Source organism: Micropterus dolomieu, linkage group LG12 (assembly GCF_021292245.1).
Source record: "Micropterus dolomieu isolate WLL.071019.BEF.003 ecotype Adirondacks linkage group LG12, ASM2129224v1, whole genome shotgun sequence".
In the NCBI taxonomy this organism is placed as follows: domain Eukaryota; kingdom Metazoa; phylum Chordata; class Actinopteri; order Centrarchiformes; family Centrarchidae; genus Micropterus; species Micropterus dolomieu.
In genome coordinates this window covers 21,807,599-21,832,327 of record NC_060161.1, presented here as the reverse complement: position 1 = coordinate 21,832,327, position 24,729 = coordinate 21,807,599, and the positions used below count along the sequence as shown (strand labels likewise).

General features: G+C 41.7%; 1 protein-coding gene across 5 annotated transcripts in view; it reads right to left on the bottom strand.

Moving 5' to 3' along the window:
* LOC123980865 (NACHT and WD repeat domain-containing protein 2) overlaps positions 1–24,120 on the bottom strand; it is a 56,140-nt gene extending 32,020 nt beyond the window's left edge. Inside the window, exons 1-4 of one of the 5 annotated variants that reach the window (XM_046065417.1) lie at positions 24,045–24,120; positions 21,849–22,020; positions 12,986–13,074; positions 2,026–2,142 (exon numbers count right to left, since the gene is read on the bottom strand). In XM_046065417.1, coding sequence (XP_045921373.1) covers positions 2,026–2,142; positions 12,986–13,074; positions 21,849–21,999 — 357 coding nt within the window. In that variant the 5' untranslated portion in view covers positions 22,000–22,020; positions 24,045–24,120. Of the gene's footprint in view, positions 1–2,025; positions 2,143–12,985; positions 13,075–17,498; positions 17,668–21,848; positions 22,021–22,986; positions 23,161–23,405; positions 23,849–24,044 lie in introns of those variants that run through there. The other 4 variants (XM_046065416.1, XM_046065415.1, XM_046065418.1 and 1 more) reach the window with 4 other exon arrangements.
* Between the last annotated feature and the right edge of the window lie 609 nt (positions 24,121–24,729).

Genomic DNA, 24,729 nt, shown 5'->3' with positions numbered 1-24,729 from the left:
GAAGAAAATAGTCTGTGTTTGCGCCACACCCTCCGTGCTGCTACTGGTTTTCCCTGACTCTGCAGGCTGGCCGTTTGTTATATCTGCTCTGGACAAGAGACGCAATTTCAAGCCAGATGTGTGGTTTTCCTATCTGTGATGTTAAATCTTTTTTTTTGTTTTTTTTTTACTAAAACTGTGCCGCAACCAAACAAATCAACCTTTTTTAAACTTGTGAAAAAGTTGTTCAAGAAGATACTGTGATACAAATAGTGTAATAAGTTTTACCTGAATGTTCCTGGAACAAGTGATACCGGTCTAATATGAAGTTTCCCGGAGACCCGGGCTCCTGTCCTACCCATAATGCATTACCACTCCTTGTGATCTCTCACCTCAATTTAAACCTCTAGAAACTGATTTGTTCCATTTGAATAATTCACCATTCATTTTTCTTCCCATCGTCTTCCTCTCCTCACTCCTGTCTTCGTCGTTTTCCTTCCTTGTGCCTGACTTTTCCCCCCTTCTTTAAAATGGTCTAAAATTATCTAAAAAGGATCACTGAAATGTCAGCCGTAATTAAGCGTCATGCCACTCTCCCTCTCCTCTTGCAGAGATGTTCACATAACTCATTCATACAAGTGTAATTTTAGCACGCATGGATTTTCAGTATTTCTAATATGCTTGCCCAAGATACTTTCTGACATACCTTCTCCTCATTTGGCCTCGTTTGCACTGTTTTTGTGCAGTGAAAATGTCATCTACCTATCAGGTAACATGGATGCAAATCTGTTTTTTTACTTACGTGATGAAGTCATTGGCATTTTCAGCACCCTAACAAACCCGGTCAAGTAGTTACAAAAAACTGTAGATGTGTTAATAAAGAGATATAAAAGGATTCTCTATCATAGATGCATCTACTACTAAACAGAATAGACACACACATTCCTTGGACACACATTTCGTGCATCAAAAGCTAGACTTCTACTGTAATCTACTGTCTAAGTCTTCTCATCTTTGAAATGCGGCCATGCCACAACAAATAAGAAGAAAGGTAAGACTTCACTCTTACTAGGTATTTTCGCTCTGTTATTAGATCTTCAAAAGCTCATAGCCTGGGAACAATCCGGTCTTACTGCCGTATCACAGCCATGTAATGAGATAGAGAGGGATGGAACTGAAGCAGACACTGATTTAACAGACTTTCAGCCTATTACGTAAAGTGTGGACACGCAGAGATGTGAACTTGGATAACATCCAAACAGACTTATAAAATCCATTACATTTCAAACTGAACTGTAACCCGCGTGTGATACATCCTAGACTTGGGTGGTGTATATTTTTCACACCTTCATACTTCCTAAAGGTGTGTGATGGTATCTGTGTGTAAAAGCTGAGCTGCTTGTGATAGAAGTCAATGTAGCACGTATGACGCTGCCAAGCCTACGACGCTGTGTGTCTAATATGCAATTAGCCTACTTAGACAAGTCTTGCTGGGTTTAAATACTCATAGCCCATAGAATATTGAAAAGAAAGGAAATAAGCGCCCTTCTTTGATAGATTCTTGCTGGAAGACCTGAAGTTACTTCTTGCTGTGGCAGATACCGACACATCAGTGGGCTGCACAGAGATGATGTGCACACAGCTTCATCCATGCTGGCTGGCTCACCTTTATCAATTAAACATAATATACTCAAACAGGGGCAGAGGCATCGTTTACTAGTCCTGCAACGTTTTCCCTACCACTCGCTTCTGTTATAGTGAGTGTGTGGTTGAAGCAGCGAAAAAGACCAAGCAGCAGGTGAATTCAGTGGAGCAGAGGGAAAAGTTTAAGAGTAAATTTACCGTGTAGGTTACAGGTAAAGCTCCAGTGTGTGTTGTTCATCAACTGCTGGAAAAGTATAGGGGGTGTCGCGTTGTAGACGATGATGTCTGGCAGTTTAAGGCGGCGTCGCCCGCCTACGTTAAGGACGTACACTACAATACATCACCTCAATACAGCATCTCTGTATCTGTGATACCATGATACAGCCCAAGACTAATACTTACAACAAAACATGGTCCTGCTGAGGTTTTAAGACATTCCTCCAGGAGCTTCATTCGGAGTCGCTGCAGCTCTGGGCTGTCCCACTCTTCTGGGTCCACGCCCCAGTACAGGTCCACCACCTGAAACCACACAAACACGGGCCAAGAGTCATGTTACTGTGCTGTACTTAGAGCAAAAAGACATATTATGTGTTCAGTTTCTCTTATGCCCTCTAAATATAAAAGGTTTTCTTGTCCTATGTGAAATATTTCTACTATAGAAAAGAATAAATATCACAAACCACATTCCTAAGCTCACAAAAGAACTGGTAAATGATAGATTGTTTTTTAAAAAAAATAGTATATATATACTTTTTTTTATACTGAGCAGATTTTTATAGTCATTAATAAACTTGAAAACATATTGTGGTTTCATTACAGCCAAAAACAGGGTGGTCAGTTTACATGCACACACTGAAATGTAACAAGGTTAGTTGTGGAAAAAAGAGAACAAAAACATTTAAGCAGAGAAGCACTGTATATAAGGGAATTTGAGGAAGACCAATGCCAAGTCTTCGGTTTTTACAAAATGAAACAAAGCAAAACAGCTCAAATGAGGATCAGTAGGCTTAAACCAAGACATTACTGTTTACACACACACACACCTGCTGTGTCACTGCACCACTCTGAGCATTAGAGACCCAGCAGGGAGGATCGAACACACACACAAGCCACAGGCTCAAAGGGGGTCTCCCTCACCAAATTCGTCCCAAGTTTCAAGGCAGCTCAGACAATAGTGTAAACATGACACAGGGGGGAATCTGCCACCAGAGGAGAGACGGGGGAGGAAACACCTATAAATGTGTGAAAAAAAGCCAGCAGCTCTCTGGGTCTCTGATTTTTAGCCTGCTGGCTGGGGCCTGACATGTGGCTTCCAACAAGACACATTGCTCCTGATGGCCTCTGCTGCTCGGAAGATCAGTCCCCAAAATGCCTAAAGATGCACGATCGCATAATTCTCCTCTTTTTTCTCTCTCTTGTGGCTATCGATTCTGCTGGTCTGCCTCCCTAACGGCAGTGTTTGAGGAGTAAAAAGTAGAAGGCAGAGCAGGGGGCTGAGGCGGAGCCAAAGTGATTCAGCAGCCTTCCTTCATGCTCTGCTGCACCCCAGACTAGCTAGCTCAAATGAGTTTAGCCTGGCATAATGACTGACACATCCGCAGTGTGGCAGAGAACAGCAGTGACTGGCAGCCCTGTATAACCGCTCGGCACTGAGATTGAGAGTGTGGGACTTTACTTTGACAGTCTGGGAGATATTCGCCTCTCCCATTAATGGTAGGTGCAGCAGGAGGACTGGAGCTACACCTCAGCTCATCTGCTTGATGGTTGTTGTGCACCTGTGAGCAGCTGTGTTACTGTGGAAAGAGCCTTGGGCTGCAACTAACAAATATTTTCATTGGCAATTACCCACCTCTGTGGCTTGTAACACCTTAAAACAAAGCTATGTGTAGTTGCAACCCCCATTAATCTCTCTATTATTATTTACAGTTTTTTACTTTTGTAGTCTATTAAATGTCCTGAATTAATTTTTTCCGACCAAAAGTCCAAATATATAAAATTTCTAAGGCTGCAACTAACAATTATTTTCATTATAAATAATATAAATAATGGACATCTTAATGAATGGAAAACATCTTGGGCAGACATCTTCTGGCTGCTTGTTTTACCGACCAACAGTCCGAAACCCAAAGATATTCAGTTTGCTATCATATGAGATAAAGAATAACAGGAATAATCACAAATGAAACGCTTGGCTCTTGGGATCTTCTGACGTTTTGCTTGAAAAATGAATGTAATTATTGATTATCATAACAGTTCCAGAGTACTTTTCTGCTGACCAACTAATCAATTAATCTACTAATTGTTTTAGCTCAAAATTATTAAAAATGAGAAGTAGCACATCCTCACATTTGAGAAGCTAGAACCAGAGAAGATCTTTAAATGAATAAATGACTCTGCAGTACTACAGACGGAGAGATACATGAGATAAGAGTGGATGAGGGACAGAAATATTACAACTGGGCTTATTAGAGTCACAAGCCTCTTTCCATTATTCTGAACCACTAAAGGCTTTTACTATGGAAAAAAACTCCCACTCACATGATAAGCATCCCTCACGTTGGCCTGTTGTTGAAAACTCATTGCTTAGCACCTCAGTCACTGTGTATCAGTGTCACTAATCTACTTCCAACTTCCAACGCACATGTGTGGGAGACCGCAATCGGCTCTGTGTTGACAAGGACCGGAGGGTGGTGGCAAGGAGGGTGAAGCGAGATGAGCGCCCCCGATTACGATAGTTTTCTACTGTGTTTCAGCAGGTGATTGGGAGGATGCGTGGTAATTAAAAGCTAAATGAAGACATTAGTCATATCTACTCATGTGTGTGCATGTGCGTGGGGAGGATTTACTGATTAAATGTGCCCCGTCACCCGCAGCGCTTCACTGGACTGTGGAGGGATGGGAGGATGGATAAAGGAGGAAAGGGGAGAACAGACAGAAGACGGAAGAATGTTTATCCAAAATAGGCAAGGACACATAAATGAAGTTAAGAGGGAAGGTATTTGGACAGGGGATTAGCTAAGGGAGGTTTTTTAACGAAGTTATTTGAACAGAGGACTCCTCTGGGACAGGCTTTGGCTGGAACTATTTCACAGTTTCCTTGTGTCTTTTCACCCTCCTTCTCTCTTTCTCTTTCATGCCAGCTTCTCCTCGTCTTCGCTGCTCCTCTCTCTGATTACTTTCCTTCTCCTTCTCCACTCCTAAACGGGTGGTGGTAGTCGGGGTGCCATTGCTTACGTAAGAGCCGAAGCAGCTTCTGCTAAGCAGCTTTCTAATGCCCTTGGAAGGCATTTGCCCATGGCGGGTCAAGTGCAGGAGAAGGCTTTTTCATTTATTGAATGTTAGACTATTAGACTTTGGGATTATGACCAAGATGCCCAGGAAGAAAGGGCATGAAATCAGGCGGGAAAAAAAGGCGGAAAAACCCCACCAACAGAAAGACTCTCAGGCAAAAAACAACAGTAAAAATAGATACCGTGCCAACATAAATATATCTTAAGCCCTCCACTGTGGGCAATTTTATCAGGAACATGTAGTAAATCTCTAAGAATGTTTGATTAATACAGCTTTCTTAGTGCTCAAGGAAAGTGAAGGTTTTAGCAGCAAATCCATGGCCAAATGCGACATTTTCGCAGTCATATGAAATACAAACACAAAACTGTTTTCAAAAAGCAGGCACAGACAGACCACAGGAAGGGATGTTAAGAAGGGATATAGCCTTTAAGGTTAGTTCCCTTAATGTTATGTTTTACTTCCAACGTGATAAGAGGTCAAATTTAATTTCATGAATCTAACACAGTTTATTCGGGTTGTCAATATTGAGTGCAGAGAGCAATTTTTACATGCTTGCCTTCCAGAAAATCTCTCAAGCTCTGACACACTGAGGTAATTACGGCACAGTGTTTCAGAAGTTGCAGCTCAACCATGGCCACTCAAAGACATGAGGTAATGAGATCACATGACTTGCAAGTAACGAGGCACCAGCAGAGGAGGGAGCAGGCAAGATTTTTCATAGTAACTACGGCAGGCAGTGCTCTTAAATGAAAAGCAAATTCGATGGGTTTCCTTTTAAGAGGCTGTTGAACACAACTATGGGACCAGCATTCTTAATGTTGAGGTCAAGGTCTGTGCGTTTAATGGCACACACGCCAAATGGAGGTGCTTGGGAGCGAAATGGTAGCAGACACAACTTGGAAACTCCTGAAATGAATAAGTAAAGGCCCAAAGGGAGAACTAATAACAACAGTGTTGACCAATGCGGGTGTAGCAAACAGGGCATCGATTTATTTGCTGGCCAGCCAGAACACAGCGATCGAGAATAATTAGGCTTCTAAACTGCAAACACTCCTAAAACGTCTTTGAGAGTGCACTGCCAGCACTCTCCTCCTCAAGGAGGCTCAGAGAACATATATCTCAACCATAATAAAGCACAAAAAGTTCAATAAAACGACTTAAAATTCAATTGTTCCCATTTTTTCTGCAGCTAATACTGCCTGTGGGACATTCAGTCGTTAGACTTTGATTGTGAAGTCAGGATACCTTCCAGATTCGATAAAATAGTCTCTTAAAATTCACAGGAACCAGTATATACTAGTATGAGTAGAGTAAAAGTGTCAAAACACCTTCTCCATATTGTAGATTTCAGAAAGAGCCCAACATCACCCAGGACGAAAAAGGACCAAGAAAGCCAACCAAGAAATTTAACCTGCGTAGGATCATGATGGTGTACTTTTACACCGCCATTACTCCATCCTCACCATTTCAATCACCATCTGGTACGCTGCTGCCACTGCCAATGAGAAAGGCACACTGCCGTATCATTTGGTCCGGAGAGAAGGTGATTGGTGATTGTTTCAGACGCTCCTAGGAGGCAAGAGGCTGCAGTGCTTCAGGACCAAAACCTCATGCCACAAGAACAGTTTCTTCCCATCCGTAGCTGGCCTCATCAACAAGGCCCGGGACTCCCACTGACACTGATTCTCATGCCCCCCCCCCCCTCAAAACAATGTGAACTATTCAGCATTTTATAAGTATGCTTTAAGATGATTGATGTTGCCTACATTTCTGAATGATTTTTCCAATTTTTGAACATCTCTCAACATTAACAAACAGGTCTCTGTGTTTTACTTTTGTAGTTGTGGATAAAAACAAAATAAAAATATGCTCAGATATCCTGAAAGGTGAGGTGAAAATATAACCATCACGATGACAGTAACGAGACAGAATGAATCGTTTTGTCATACAATGTAGCTGAGAAGCCTTAGACATTTCCAATGTTTGATTTTTGATTATTTTTGCTGATTGTCAGTATCTTTCCCATGGAGGGAGTTGGCAAGTTGCTGTGTTTCTGTGGAGACAGAACAGAGAAAACAGTCTTGGAGCAGGACAGTGAATGGAGATGGTGGCGTGTCGCCAAGGAGCGAAAGAAACAGACTGAGAGAAGAATGAGAGACACAAAACGAGAAATATGGCAGCCAGGTAAACAGATGAACGAGCGATGAATAAACAGGGTTCGTGCCACATTACATGCTTTGAACAGTTTCTCCTTCTGAGGTTTTTCATCTTCTATAGTTGGACCTAGAGAGCTGGAGAAGAACTCCTCTTTAACACTTTTTTTTCTCCTTCACATGGTTATTTATGTTTTTAGCTAAAAAAAAATATTTAAGAACTTTGTTCACAAGAAAAAGCATTTAACTTACATATTCACCCAGACACTTGTACAAAATGTGAGAAACACATCGAAAAAAATTAATTATAAGCTTTTAAAGCTGTAAGTGGGTAATATATTCTGCTTCTGAAGCCAAATTGACAAGCGTATTTCCCTTATTTCAAAAGTGCAAGCATAACAGACTACATGAATAGGCTTTTTTAAAATCATTGTCATCTCGTCTCCCATCTTGCTGCTCGCGTTGTGAGCTGTAAAACGTCTGAGTGACAGAATCGCACAGCCGTGGCCAGGAAACTTTTACTGTAATTGCCCTGTCTGATTGTGTGTGTGTGTGTGTGTGTGTGTGTGTGTGTGTGTTGGCGTGCTGGCCAGTGAGTTTGGCAGCCATAAAGAGGTCCGACCACATTATTAACCGAGCTGCTTCCAGTAACGCCAAGTTTCAGTTTATCTCCTGCATGAGGGAGGAAGTGATTGTAGTGTAACACTATGATTTATGAGTCTAAGAAACGCAAGATGCGTTACAATGATGGATGGGAAACTGACAGTCCAAGCATATGCACAACAATAAAAAACTGGACTGAGGAGTGAATCTATAGACTAATTCGGGTTGTAGGTGGAAGTAAAGCATACACCATTACTGCGGTGGCATTTCACTTGTAAAGCCACGCTGTAGTTTATATTAGGGATTTCCATTTTAACCACTTTGGTACTGCTTTTTGCAAGAACTATGTCTTGGAGATCTTGTGGAACCTGCTACATATATTTATCAAAATGTAATTGAAACAACATTTTTATGTAATTTAGACAAACGTTAACTTTTCAACAAACTTTTTTTTCAAACCAGGTTTTAACAGATACCTTGGTGTCTGTTCAGCTGCACATCACCAAAACCAGCTGAATGGGCTGTGCCGGTATCAGGTGCTCTAACAACAAACTCAGTCTCAGGCTCAGTCTACAACCTAACTCTCTCCACAGTGACAAATAACAAAAAAAGTCATGAGAGACAAACAGCATCAACAACAATAGTAACATTAACACAGAAACACATATTCCATGTTGCCCAGGAGCCTAACCACTGAATTGAGAAACAATGTATCAAATACAATCGATCCATGCATTAGGAATTTCATTAAATATCATTTGCTTCCTGTCTCGAGTCAGGCTAGGTCCACTTTAAAAATAATCTAGTGTGGTAACAGACACGCTGAACCCCGATCCTCTGTTTGTCTTTGGCATCCCTCCTCTGTTTCCGCGCTGCATCTTTGTGTGTTTCTGTTTTGTGTAATTTATAAAAAGAAAAAAAAAGTAAGCATGCAAATAAGCAATGAAAGAGAGGAAGGAAGAGTAGGAAACATATCAGAAAAGCCTGCTCCCCTCGCCACCGCTGCTGTGCACTGACTGAATGAGGACGCAGCCCTCGGCCCCTGGGCTGGATTTTTGGATTTCCTCTTCCTCCCTCTATCCCTCCTCTCTCGTCTCCTGAGATCCCTCTCCATCCTCGTAAGGGAACGTTCTGGATTGGAAACTGAGTCAAGTGATGAGGGACCTGGGGAGAACTGGGTTTCATCGGCTTGGCATATGTGTGTCAGTGTGTGCCAGCGGATGTGTATGAGAGACAGAGCATGTGTGTGTGTGTGTGTGAAAAGAGAGGTGGTATCGCACATAAATTTCATATCAAAATTTTTTGACAAAATTAATGCAACTAGAAAAAGAATCCACCCGGGCCACAAGACCACAGGAATCGTACGTAATTTCACACCGTTAAAATGATTCATAACCAAACCGTTAACTGACACATACTAGCACAAGTCAATATTGAGCTCCAGTAAACTGGGTTCTAGCCAAGGTGCCAATCCTCACATTGCGTGGGTGAGGATGAGGAGTCGGGGGGTTCGGATAGAGGAGGAGGGAGAGCGGAGTAAGTGAGTCATAATATTAACTCCCAGGCCTTGTGCATAATCATTTCAGCTCACGCTTCGTCACAGCGAGCTGAATCACCAGACAGACACGTGGCCACAGATACCGGAGTCAAAAAAGTCTCTTCCTGGCTTTCCTTGCATTATCTTGCACTTCTCCGTGGCACACAGACATCGGAGACGCTCAGGAATGATCAGATCTTTCTGTCCGGTTACCACGTCACTGACCCCTGATGCCCGTCAGAGTTGTAATCTATGTTAATTCACACAGAGATAATCACCTGTGGTGGTTCATTTGGGCGTCAAGTCTGTGGAGAGTCTGTCTGTGGTGGGCACGTACATTCCTTTGGCGCTATACACTGAATGGTACATTACTCATTTTATTCAACTTGCCTCCTTACAAAACAATTTCTGTGTAGAAACAACAATCCGTGTATGGTTCGCTCTTTCATTATTTTGTTTCAAAACCAAATTGGAAAAACCAAAAAACAACTTTGTTTTTTGTTTTTTCTGTTTTAAAACCAAAACAGAAAAATGGAAAAAAGTTAAACAAAAAAACAGACATCTGTTTTGTTTTTCTGTTTTAAACCCATAACGGAAAACAACAGAGCTGGGTTTTGTTCTATCTTCGACCGGTGTTGTATCCCTACAACCCGTTCTAACTCGTCACATTTCAGGGTTTTAACGCACTGGGGATCCCTATAGTGTCATAGGTCAACGCAGTGGGGGAAGCCCTGTAGCTTAAATTTGTGACAGTAAAGGCAGGTATATGATGGAACAGACTGAATAAGAACATGGTTGGAGTGAAAGGGGGGCCTTTGAATCAGGAGACTTGTGTTTGTGCCCTGTGTGAAACATAAAGTCAATATTAGGCTACATATTTTTATATTTAATTTTATATAAGGCTATTTCTCATATCAACTGTGACGAATATGAGTGTAGAAGTGAACACTATATTACAACCACATTCAAAAATCAGAAATTAAAGAAAATGTAGGCTACTTGTTTTGCAAGATCGCGTCAAGCTGGGTTCGAACTCATTAGAGCAAAAACTCCTTGTTGTGGCGAATTGCTTTGTCTAGGAGAAACTCAAACACTCTAAATTCTCCAATTTTTAGCTTAAGTACGTCAGCATCAAGGAAGCAGGAACCGGCGCACGTGACGGTCAGTGGTCGTTCCCTCTGGCTGGATGAAGTCTGACACTCCTGATTTTACGCATAATCCATGTGTTACTGCAGCTGGAGGCTCTCCGCAGCGCTGCGCAACTTTCTAAATTCTTCCATCTCACAAAGAAAATAAAGCTTAGGTAAACAGAAATCTTAAAAAACGGAGGATTCTCAGGAAAGCGTTCCTGTTCCAGTTGCTAGTGAGTTACAAACTGAACGTTGAGCCAATATTATATATTGCCTCCGGTACTGCAGCTATATAATATTGTCCTGTTTTTCTTACTAAAAACCCACCTATGTTGATGCTCAAACTCTTCTTAATTACATTTAATCAGGCACCGCCATCTCCCAAGTGTTTCTGCTGCAGGTTTATCAAGTGTCACACACAAAGCTACACAAATCGACACACATCACCTTAAATTTAAAAATCACTATTTTCCCGTTTTAAAACGGAAAAACCAAAAAACTACATGGTATTTTGGTTTTTCCGATTTGGTTTTAAAATGAAATAATGAAAGAACGAACCATACACGGATTTAACAACGTCCATGATTTGGTATCAATAATGTTGTATGCAGACGATTTGATAATTCTTGGTTCATGTAGTGCTGGCCTTCAACAGTTACTGAGAGTTTGCTCTCAATATGGCTCCGACTTTGACATTAAATATAACGCAAAGAAGAGTAATATTATGACTGTTAGGAGTAGAGAGGACAGGAAACTGTCATTTCTCTCTGTCTGTACTGTCCTTAGTAATAAGTGATGAGGCTAAATATTATATTATAGGGACATTTACAGACAGTATCGTGTGATGTATGCACACGCTAATACGGTTGATTCGCAAATTTAGTATGTGCTCAGTATCTGTGAAGACTACCGTTTTTAGAACAAACTGTACTCCTATGTATACTGCTCATTGGTGGCGGTGATACAGAAAGATTAGTATGCAGAAACTCAGTCTGGTGATGATGCTATCAGTCTGCTGCTTAAGGTGCCACGACGGAGCAGTGCAAGCCAAATGTTTGTCACTGTTGGCATGCCCACCTGCTCTGCTGTGCTGTGCTACGTAATCTCATGTACAGATGTATGCAGAGGTTACCAACCTGGCACTAAGTTTAGTCAGGTTCTTTTCCAAGATATGGAGTTATTTTAGCCTATTTGTATGTTGGGGACTTTTGTTTATTTTGTGTCTGTCAGTTTTTATTGTATGTTTTTTGGAACGGGTGTGTGTCCTTAATAATAAAAGCTTTGAATCGCTTTTGAATTTAAACCATTTTCATATTTCTAGCGGTTCGGTTTCACTTAGACAGGCCTCCCGCTTACATCATCAGTTAACCAAGAGTCCCAGACGTGTAGTTTTTGGTAGACAGTGAAATGTGTTGATTGCACAAAAACCTTAATGCAAGCAAAGAAATGTGAATGTGTCTAACATAAACAAGTTTATGTGTAACATGTCGAACAAGTCTTCAAATTCCTGCTGCATGGTATACAAATGTACCACGTTTGATATCCCCAGTTGGAGTGCCCCCAAATTAGCTGCTAGAATCAGAGTAAAACGGGGAACATTCAACTTGAATATTTATGTTTTTCTATATTTTACCACACAACCCTCATCCCACATCACTCCTTCACAACTCATTCCAAGTCCTCCAATCAGGCCACCATTATAAGAGCCCTCGGCCCACGGACAAATATATTCAAAAACTCATCTGACTGCCATTCGGACTTATTTGCGCCTTGCTATTTCCTGTACAGCACATACTCGGTGTATTTTTACTTGTGAGCCACATCAAGACACATTTCCATTGGTTTCTGATGGACAATAATGTTTATGTCTAATTTATAACATATGCCTGTTAATGGCAACTTGAGTCTGCTGAAAAATAAGTGTGGTTTTGCTTTCGTCAAAGTAAAGAACCAGAGTCGATAATCACTCAAATCTGAACTACAGCAAACCCTGTAAATGACGGGTTTTGTCTACAGTACCTACAGTATTGTTGTAACACCTTTAGATGGCTTGTGCTTGGAGCTGTTTATGAGCCAAACATTCTTAGCATGAAATGAGAATTAGCTGCTGACACCCTGCTGAGCTTTACCAAACAACTCAGGGGTCACAAGTCGTCTGGAATAATTCTCCTCAAATTCTTCCAGGAACAATCTATGGCAGAAATCTGCCCCTGACTCCAGGGCTCTCCTGGATTTGTTAAACTAACAAAACTCTGATAGCAATCTTTCCGTGTACGCTGATGCTGATTTGCAATGCAAATCATCTTGATCAGTGGACACCACCGGGAGAATGCCGCAGTTCCCCCGACAACAATAAAGGGAAAGCCCTCACATCACGTTGCCTTATCCACAGCTAGATTTGTGTCCAGCCTTCACCAATGGAAGCCTTATCTCTTCTGGCCTTCTGTCCGCTTAAAGCGACAGGGACCTCTGCGTGCAGCCCTGGGGGGGGGCCCTCCAGGCACTGACGGCTGTGTAAGCCATGATGTAGATTTGGATGCACTTAACAGTCAGCACTGGCAACCCACAGCTCTGGAAGTTACAGGTCCCTCGAGCAGGAGGAAGGCAGGAAGAAATGAAGGTAGAAAAAAGCCAAAGCGGCTAGTTACCTGGAATTCAATCCCATAGTTCTCCCTGCAGAAGTCTCGTAGTTTGGGGTAGACGTGCTCTTTCAGTGCGTTCCTCTCCGCCTCTGTGTCTGGAGACAAAAGAAAGAGGGCATCCTGAAAAGTGTTAAACTAACACAAACATTAAAGCACTCGTGTATAGAAGCAGAAGACACATGTAAATTGTAGTAAAAGCTTTATTTATATGGCCAGTTCAATTAAAGAGAGAACATTTCTGCAAAGATTTATGAAAATAGTTAAGCATTTTTGGGAAATACGCTTATTCACTTTCTTCCGAGCGTGAGATGAGAAGATCGATACCACTCTGATGTCTCTGCATTAAGTACAGAGCTGGAGCCAGGGGACTCTTAGTTTAGTTTAACATAGCATAAAGCATAAAGCTTGTCTGGCTCTCTCCAAAGTTCAAAAACACACCTACTGGCGCGTCTAAAGCCCTCTCATCCTCAACGCAGACACAAGAGTAGTACTGAGATGTCTTTTTCAAAAATGTTGAAGCATTCCTTTAAAAAGCAGACCGGTTTTGACCTTTGTAGGTCTTTCTCAGGGTTAAAATGCAGGCAGAAATACCACAGTTCTACCGTTTTATATCTTCATTCAACATGGGATGTTTCCTAATTGGATAATTTTCAAATATTTGCTCCAGATTTCTGCTTTTCAGTACAAAATGAAAGTAAAGTTGAGATTCTCCGTGTGCATTGTTGCAAGGAAGCTTGCTTCCTCATTTTAACAATTTGAAAGTCAATTCGACATCATTTCGGGGCCATGACTCATGGTCATCTGCCTTTTTTTTAACCGTTTGGTCATTTTGTCAGTATAACATCAGAAAACAGATATACGCCCCTAAGCATTTCCCAGAGTCTTCAACTCGCTTGTTTTGTTCGACCAACAGTTCGAAACCCCAAAACATTCAGTTAATTATCATCCGTGACCGAGAACAGCAGCAAATTGTTACACACAAGCAGCTGGAACGAGAAAATGTTTGGCCTTTTTTTTAAACTTGAAAATTGACTGAAATCGCTAATCACAATAATTGACGATAATGACTAATGGTTTCACCTCTAATATAATCAATGTATATGTATATTATTTTTGAATCTACGACCCCGCCCTTTTTACACCCATTAAAAACCTGATTACCTAGAAGACCGACACACACTGCTGACACAGCACTGATCATATTGGACAGTCGAAGTGTCACAGAGTGAGAACCCACGGCTTGTTGTTGTGTGTCCCACTTTCTTTCCTCCTCTCCTCTCTTTTTCACTGTCTTCCAAACGGTTAGTGTAATGTATTCGGACAGGCCCAGTCTCTTTCTCCCTCTCCTTTTTTTCTGAAGGGTGTGCGGATGGAGAGTTAAAAACAGAACATGCCCAACAGAGAGGCCGCGTTTGACCAAGACGCTGACTTGCACATGCACACATATGCGCGCCCACAGAACGCACATGGCAGACGACGCACAAACAGCCGCTAACCGTGTCATACGCGCCGTGAGTGGAAGAGCCCACAAATTTAGTCTGACGTATCGTCCTCTCATCTATCTTTAGTAAGGCTTTAGGCCGCGACCGTACATGTATCCGCCTACAGCTAGCTGAGCAAAATATCAAATCAAAACCAAACGGCTGTAATAGTATGCAAATGAAATAAATGGCAGTTGCTGCATCAGTGGAGATCTCATCCCATCAGAAATTTATTATAATACAACAAACGTGTCTCACGGTCATACAGGTGACATCATAACGGCAAATAACAGCGTTTATGGAATTTAGATTAAACCTGTTTGTGTGTTTGGGAAGTGGTGAAAGGTAGAAAAGAAGCGCTTCTCGCCGTATTGTGCCTCAATGTGACCTGACAGACTAAACTGTGTTGTTTGTATTGTGCTGATAACAGCAAGACGCCTCTCTCTCTCTCTCTCTTTTTTGTGGGATGATGATGAGTTATGGCAGCCTGACGTATGTGTGTCTGCTGTGTACACACCCACACGCAAGGAACAAAGACTGCATGTTGCATTCGCCTTCTTTCTCGCTGTGTGTCCCTCCCTCCAATTTTCCAATCTGTTTATTTCACTAGTACGGACCGATCTATCTTTTCTTTTCAGATATGTCCTGTCAGCTCTCTTTTTTTCTTTCACACTTTCTTTTCTTTTCTCTCTTTGTCCCTCATTGTTTAAGGAACTCATGGCCAGTAAATTGAACACAGAAATGCAGATAAATGTGCTTCGTTCTTTTCATTTTCTTGATTTTTTTTTGATACACAGGGCTGCTGACCATTGACTGTATAAAAGAAGTGGACCTAGCCGCTGTGAAGTCACCCATTAGTGTGTGTACTAGCGTTTGAAGCCTATTGCGTATCGCTACGGCTCTATCATCTATTTTCCAATGAAAAATGGAACCATAGTTTATTAAATGAACATAATGCTGTATTGAAGAACACTTGATTGAGACCTGAGTTAATAAATCGGGTGGGGGTCATTTTCTCATAGACTTCTATACAATCTGATTTCGTTCTGTAAGCAGTGGATTGGCCCCCTGCTGGCCATTAGAAATAATGCAGCTTTAAGGAACTTCTGCATTAGCTTCACTTTTCAGACCTGGAGGTCTCGGCTTGGCTGCAACTAACAATTACTTTCATAAATTATTTCACATTAATTGTTTAGTCTTTAATAGGTGTAAATAGTAACTAATGCCCATCAGAGTCCAAGATCTTCATATTGCTTGTTTATCAAACCAACAGTCCAAAAGATCTTAGAGTTATAAAACTGAGAAAAACTGCAACCAGGGATTGTTTTGGATTTTTGCTTGATAAATGACTTAAACATCAATCACACCATCTCAGCAGAGCTTAATACTAAAGTAACTCTGGTTAACAAGTCAAAAAGCTAAACCAAAAGTATTATAACACTACAAATTTAATTATACTGACATTGCTTCAGCTGGTCCTTCATTACTCTAGATTGTGGTCACTCCACAGCTGCCCTCTCAGAGTCTCATCAACAAGGATCTGACAAAGCAATCACTCTGCTCTTATCAAGCTACACCAACTGACACTCCAGAGGCACTTGGTATGCACAACTGCTTAGAGATATCTGATTAAGAGTGAGAGAGAGAGCAAGCAAAGTCTACAAGATAAGTGTCTTAGCAAATTGAATAACGCTGTGACACAGTGGTCAAACCTGCAGCGTGTCATTCACGCTCTCACTTGTCTTGTCGAATCTCATCACTGCATATTTCTCAATAAATCAGAAATGTATTGAGAAATAAAAACAAAGTCTACAATACGTCAGAGGAGACCAAACAACACCACAAACATTTAAGCACAACATGCCTCAGTACACACATTACTGTTGCTCTAAACCGTTCATGTCATTTAATGTACCGCGCAAACTCTCTTATGTGCAGATCTGAACCTGAACCGCAATGATGCAAACGCACAGTCAGTGAGCAAATCGATACCGAATGACCTGGAAGAAGCAGAAGGCAAATTGTGGCTGTGTAAATCAGCCATCCATAAAGGCCAGATGTTGCTGCATTTCCTGAGCACAAGGAGACCCTACAGGTTATATGAGAAACACTGAATCAGGATGAAGGAAATCCACTGGAGGTTACTGAGCCACCGCACATGTTGTTAAGCATCGAGGGAAAACAACAATGTACAGCTAAATGAGGTAACACAGGGCTGGATGTAACAGTGATAGGGACTTCCCCGTCTCTCTGCACGACTGCATGAAGAACATGTGTTAGTCTACCGAACTTTAAAATGTACTATAAAAGGTTCATTGAATAACAACTGTGCTGGCAGCCTCAAAAGCCACTAGTGTCATGAAATACTCACATTTATGCCACGAGCACATTTTAAATTTTATGTATGAATGTACTCCTGTAGTTTGAGCTGGACACTAACACTGCATCAACATATATTACCGTAAAACTTCAATTAAGCTTTAATTTGCTTCAGTCACTGAACTATATATAGGACAGGACTTTAAATCCTTTACCATGTCAGTAAATCTAAATGACTAATACTTTAGTGCTCACTGTTTCTGCAAAATGAGCTAAACGATTGAATTGTGGAAAATCAAACTGACCTAACGATGTGTTGCATGTCCATATTGACAAAAGTTTCAAGTTTAAACATTTATATTTGTATGTGCAGTCTGAGCAGCTTAGAGCTCAAGCAGGTGACCTGGTGGGTTTTAAGACGTTTTATACATCCAAAAAACTTTCATGAATACCAGAGCAGGCTTCTAATTGAACGTGTAACCACACCAGGCCTGTAAAAGGACACTTGAATACTTCAGGTTTTACGGTAATTAAGGGTATGATGCCACACTTTTCAAAATAAAAAGAACTTAGCTACTGTGTCCTTACTTTCCCTTCAACTCTTTGATTGGGCACATAGGCGTAGATTAGGGTATGGGCTGGGTTGTCAAAAATATTTGATACATATCAATTCTGAATATTTCAAATGGTTTTAACATTAATTTTCCACAGTCTCGAACCTGAAAATGCGCTTCTCTTCTCCCCTACAGCGAGCTGATACACACAGCCCCGCCTCCTGTCACTCACAGCGCTTTCTTCTCGTGTCGTTCGCTCCGTTTGAATCGCGTATCAAGAAGTCCCGCCCAACTGTGCTGTGATTGGCTAGTACTCGTCACTTGTGATTGGATGCTGGCAAAGGATACAAGCAAGCTCATATGAAAGTGACAGTACAGAAGAACCTCAGGTGAGGTTTTAAAATGAATTACAGCACATGGTTGGTTCAAACAGAGCAGAATAAAGTTGAGTTGATATTTCAAATACTAATTCGATTTTTTTGTAACCTGAGCAGGCTCCTTTTGATATAGTTGTGTAATCAAATGCAAAACTAGCAGGTTCTCTTCCGTTTTTGTAGACTTTGTTTATCGTGTTTATTTTATGGTGCCTCACTGGGAAACTCATAACCAGATCATCACATTTTATTTTATAATCCACAGTATTAAATTTGAATCTTGGAAACTGTCCTTTTTGGATAATAAACCTTTGCATGAAATTTTTTCTTTTTGTCGGTGTCTGTCGGAAGTGAAGAGAATTAGCATTATATTCCAAGGAGAATTTAAGTGTGAGAGATGTGTTAAATATTCATGTGATTTTTGAAGCGAAGAAGCTTCCCCTCAGTTTGGAGATTTCATAAACCTTTTTTTTTCCACAATTAAATATATTCTGCAAAAACCTCTTACAAATTCAATGAATAAAAATGTGTTGGAAGCAAAAGAAGATGTATACAGATAACACCTTTGATGTAGCGACATTTTGATGCACAAAGAAAACAGTCAAGAGACAGTGTTTGGTAAGACTTGAAACCTTACCACTTTTTATTATGGTGACTTTAAATAATGCCAAAAATAGTGATCGGTTTCTAAAATTAATATATCTTCCAAGAACACACTTACTGAAACATTCATTGGAGATTACTGGTAAGATTTTGTTCATTTTCAATCTCAATTATATCAGTATTAAGCCCCCAAACTCTCCCTCATCAGAGTCCTTGATGTGCACATAAAATAAAAATCCCATTAGTTATAAACCACCTGCAGACCACACCAGTTTCCTCTAGGTTAATTCTGTTGGTTGTAAGTGGATAATGACTATGTAATTTTACTCAGGAGTATCTAGCGGGCTGCTTGCTATCATCGCCATCGTTCCCTAATGAAATGCTTTTACAGTATGTTCCATAAAATGGTTTGAACACCCAGGGAGTTGGACGAGTGTGCGAGGGCAACTGCTGAATTTGTCAGAGTGAAGCCCTGGGGGTGCAGAATTGCTCCACAGCACTCTGGAAAACTCAGAGAGGTCACTAAAAGCTGCTGCCAAACTAATCAGAGTGAGCTTCAGGAGAAGAGCAAGAGGCAAGGAGGCAGCGGACAATACAAGAGACAGAGAAATAAGCTCGCTAGCGCGCGTCATAAACTCCACACTGCCGCAGAACGTGGCCGCACTCGTCCAAAAAAACCTGGCACTGACCAGCCCCTGAGAAGCAATTTATTAAACAAAGGCCACCCTTGACACAGTGTCTCCACCTGCCACCTCTCCCTCTGTCCTCCCTGCCATCCATCCCACTCTCTCCTTTGTTCTCTTTCACCAGACTCAATGCCAAAAAGCGGGTTATTAGGGAGAGAGTTGTTTTTTAAAGGGAAAAGACACTGAATTATGGAAATCTGAGCTAAAAACCTTCAACGCAGGTTGAAAAAGAATACTGGGATAATTGTGGGGTGAAATGTATTGTAATCAGCGGTCTCCATGGTGACTATACTATGGCCTTGATGACGGTGCGTTGAGAGGGGTAGATTTCATGCATTACATCCCTAAGGCCTCGTGCTTTTATCAACTTTAAACAGATTAAGTGATAGCTTGCATACAAGTAGCTGCCCGTTGCACCGAAGCAATGCCAGAGCCCCTAAGGTAACTGCATCAAGGTAATGGAGGTGTCTTGATATTCTTGTATGGATTGCCACAAACACACCCACACACACACACACACACCCACACACACACACTGACAGATGAGACAGCCTCCATAATGCACTGAGAGGTACGCACAAAAATAAATCACGTTAGGCTATTCTCTTGTTTGCTGCTGCCGTCTGGCTACTGGCAAGAACAGATAGCCGGGTTTTTAATTGATCAACTGTGGCTGCACACACACACACACACACACACACACACACACACACACACACACACACACACACACACACACTATCCACCTGAGCCAAGAACTTGAGTGATTCATTAACATCATGGAAGGAGGACGTAAATCCACTCAAATTAGTTGTTTGGCTTACATTTTGGCCAACACTTTGGAATACCTTTAGATACTCTACATCACCGCATTGTGGAGTGAATGTTTCTGCAGGCTGCGCTGGCATCTCAAACCACTCGTCTCTTCTATCAACTTCTTCTGAGAAACACAGTGTACTTGTTCTAAACTGTTGTTCAAACTGAGCGCCAAGAGGTCCGTGGGGGTGACTACAGCAGGAGGAGTGTGTTGCGGTCGCCTCTGGCTTTTGATTAAGGGCATTAGGGTCAGTGTATTCAGCAGAGCAACGCTATAACCAGAGAGCAAGTAAAACGCTTGGCACCGTACATCAAAGCAGAGAGCAGACACACTAAAATAAAACAGTGCAGTTATGCTGTTGCAATATACTGCAGATGCCATTGTTCATCTTTCTAGTGTCTGGTATTACAAATAGTGAAATGGCACTTTTATGTGTAACAGTTTTTTGTTAACTGTTCTCAAGGCAAGTTTGTCAAAGGAAGGGTGATCACACATGGCTTTCACTACTCCACTACTTTACTATTTGTACAGTAGGGGTTTAAATCAAAATGTTGATGCTGAAGCAGAGAGAGGCTCTCTTATTGTGACTGGGTACCATCAATATATGAATTGCATCTATGTGAGCCATGTTATTGATTGCTTGTCTGATTTGACCACGTTCTACAGTACATGTACAGTAAGGTGAATAAGTGCATGGATAGCCCCCTCTAGTGAATAATGGAGAAACAAGGTTCTTCAGCAGGATTGAGGGCAGACAGGGGTTACAGTATAGAATAACTGTATTTCTGTATGTGGATGTTGAACCAGAACGTAAGGTTTTGCATATATAGGAAACATTTCTGCAGTTTCAACAGCTGCAGCCGAAATACTGTGAGGGAGTGGACTCAACTGATAGTCCTAAAGAGATCAAAACAAATGCAAAGAATGCCTTGCTGTATCTGACCGAGGTGATCATGCAGGCAGGGTTTCTCCGCTACTGTGTGAGACAGCTCAATGGCTTCATTACTAGGAAATGGCACTGAATACCAGCACCTCGCTTCACTGGAAACAGCAGTCCATAATTAGCTCTTTTCACAGCTGAGATGTGTGTCTTTCCATTTGTGCTGACGGTTTTTCCATCCATGTGTAGATTGGAGCATTAAATTCATGCTGTGACGGGATGGTCTGAATGACTGAGTCAGCTACAGGTGGCTAAACAACACCAGACTTTTCACTGTCTACTGCGGGCCATAACAGCGCAATGATGTGAGGTCAACTCATTCTATCTCTTTTTTTGGGGGGGTCCATAGGAATTCGCTCAGTGAGGGCCAGCAAATGACAGTGATATATCGACAAAAGCAACCTCCCTTTTAAATCCTGGCGTGCACCCATCTCTCTCTCCCTCGCTCTCTCCTAGCCTACTCCACTTCCCTTGCCTTGTTTACTCCAGTTTTACTGAGCCTATTTTTATCCCCTTGCCCGGAGGGCATATTCAAATACAGAGCTGCAACTGGGTGTCTCCTTCACGACCCAACTGTCTTGCACTCTGCTCACACCATGCACTCTGTCGAAAGCAATCTGTTGTTTCATTGTTTTATTGGAATAAAAGTGCACCAATTTGTTCTTGTTTTGTTCAGTGAAGTTGTCAAAATTTAACATATTTTCCAGTTGTGCTATTATGTTAAGTGGACCTTTTGAATGTAGCAGCTCAATGCCAAACCTTAATATATGGATTTTCCTTCAAAATGGGCCTAAATCTGTATTTGTTATTTATTGTTTATTTTTTTACAGCACTAGTAGGTAATAGCTGTAATTTGTTTTGTGATTATTCCTCAAGAACTGTCTACACAAGTTACATTTCATGAACCATGCTACTTAACCATGTTGACTTCCACTGCAGACAAGTCTACTAAAATCCTAAAAAGTCTGGACATCAAATATGGGTAAGCTATTTCTTTATTAGTGAAATGACTCAAAATAAGCAGTTTCTTGTGTTATCTGAGAGTCTGCAGGCTTGAAGAGGGTGTGAGGGGATGTGTGTCAGCCTGACTCCTACCGTCTGGGTTGGAACAGATGAAGACCCGGACGCTGCGGCCGGTGGGAACGCTGTTCGGCGGCAGGGCGTTGATGTTGCCGCTGATGGCCGCCCTGCGCAGCGCTGACTCCCGCGGGCAGGGCTGCCTGCTCCCCACTCCCGACGGCCACATGGGGGGCGACTTCCAGCGTGGCTGCACACACGCACACACACAGAAGGGGCATGTTAGCGCGGCCAGTGGCGCACACGCAGGCACACGGACAGACGTGCAGATTCCCCTGATCCATCCACACACATGGGGCGTTTATTATGGCAAAGGCATGGAGCTGCATTTAATATGTGTTAATTTGCTGCTAACTTTGGACACATTTACAGGCATGTACTGAATCCCTGAGGACAAAACTATGTTTAAGACTTGCAAAGCACATGTCAACATTTGGTCCAAAATGCTCCATTTGTTAAATAACTGACTTTTCATACATGTGATTATAAAAAATAAGTAATGTTTGATAGATTCTACCCCAGGTTTGTGCGTGGCAATAGTCTACCTTGCCATACTCGTAACGCCCATGCTACACACACATCACACACGCCAGTCAAGTTAGGATGGATCTGCCAAATCTTCTCCAAACACAGGAATGAGATTGAATGTGTTTGTTATTGCATTCATGTGGTAGGGATATAATAATAGGATATTACGCACAGCCTACTACCGTCATGGTGCATGCGTAATTTGTATAGTACATGTCCTTGGACGCATTCATGAATTTTCATGCCACTGTGGGACAAACAGACAAACAGAACGAGACGAGACAAAACTCGAACAGACGAGCAAAGGCAAGCATCAGTCGTATTCCCACCCCAGAGAAGATGCTTGTAAAGGCGAATAACCGCTAAGATTGGTTATTCCGCCGGGAGGAGCTGTGAAGTCGCTGGTTTTCCGGAGTTGGTCTATCCTGAAATATTTGTTTCAAAGACGGAAAACCTCGAAAAAGACAACAAAAAGCAGGGGGAAAGTTGGGTAGTCCACTACTGAACACTAAATAAAATCCTCTGAAAACAGACAACAACACATCACTGAGGCACCGCATCCACAGAGAGGGACTCGACTACTAGTGATGCTGGAGACAGGCACAACAGGACACTTCTTGTTGCTCACATTCATTCGCTTCATTTCGTGGTTTCCGAAAATATCCAAGCGTCGAGGACGGTAAACGGAAGATAAAAACGCCCATCAGAGTCGCTGTGGCCGAGAGACGACGCCGGGAGACGGTAAAACGGACGCCGTGTGCCGGAGTGCTCCCCTTGGCATCCTGCTGTCTCTACGAGCCGACCGAGCTCTGAGAGACGGAGAGGGTGAAGCCTGACAAAATAAAAGCGCCACTACCGGCTGGAATCTTCAAAATAAAACACTCAGTTAAGCATACACGTTGCTACACTCTCATCGTTCAGGCTACATAAGCTTAAAAGAGAAAACGAAGAACTGGTATCGAGAGAAATTCACATTTTGAGCATTTAACAATAACATGCTTTTCATTCAAGCAGTGTGTTTTACAGCCTAAAGCCCCGTATACTCACATAGTTTGTAATAACAAGCTGCGCCTTTTACGTTGAAAGGTACGGGCTTATTCCGGTCGTGCTGTAGCTTTCTCTGTCTTGACGGATGTGACACAGGAGCTCTGGATGCTTTTAATGACTTTCCCTCCTGTCTGTCTCTCTCCTCTGTGATGGACCTAGTCCCTATTAAAACCCAGTCCTTTATAAAATTGCACTGGACAGCGAAGTCAGCAGTGTAGTCAACAGTCGTAAATTACTCAGTTAAGTTACTCTTACCGACCACGAACAAAGTAACGGTCAGCGACGTTACCACCGTTACGTTACGTTTGGTTTTCACCCAGTTACGGTAGCTAACCGTCGAGTAAAGTTTAACGTATCCACATAAAAGTTAACGTTAAAATATCCTAAATATTTTCACTTTACTGGGTTTGTGTTAACCTAAATTAACGACAGGCCTTTCAGACAACTGTGACTGTGAGCTAACGTTTGCTAAAATGAGAAAAAACAGATAATTAGCTTAATTATTAGTTATTGTTCATGTGTGACAATTTTCAATCTAGAAACGCATGGCTCCCAAATGTTCAAACAACCTGCAGCTCAGTGACACTTTTCATCTAAGTAACATGTAATGCCTTGCTCTTTTTTGAGTAACTTTAATACCTGTATGACAGCAGCTCTGGCCTGAAGAAGGGGGGAGGAGGAGGAGTTTGAATTAATTGCTTTATCGATAAATGTGCCTCTGCTCTGCAGCTTCTGGTTATTCGCGCTGGAAGTTTAAGTGCATTGGATTTGTACTAAACGGAATTGATTACTGTGCTGTTCTTGTGAGGGGAAACGCTGAACCATATATTTCCACCCCCTCTCAGTCTCAGCGTTTAAAAGCGGACAGCAGCAAGCATTTCTCTGAATCTGATGAGGACAGTGTGTCTGTCGCCTGAACTTTAACTTCAGCCTCTGCACCAATGCTTTTAAGTTATGATCTTATAAAAGATGAATCAAACCTATGGATGCATAAGGTCCCTGGCTAATATTTCAGAAACGCTTTTTGGCATGTTGCTCATGAAACTAAGCTTTTTACATCAAGTTTTTACAGCCACAGCTCTCTGACTTTCACATATCCAGGTCTTAGACGGAGGTAAAGGGAAAAAAAACTTCCATGTTAGAGATCAAAACATTTTATATGAATAATGGAATATAGTGTTATTGAAAATAGTGACCTCGTTTGCAAGTAGTATGTGAGATTTTATGTAATTGAGATCAATAAACAACATAAATAACCACTGACTACTGCAAAAACCTACAGGCTGCTATTTTCAAATTTACAACGATATTCAAATAGAACTTA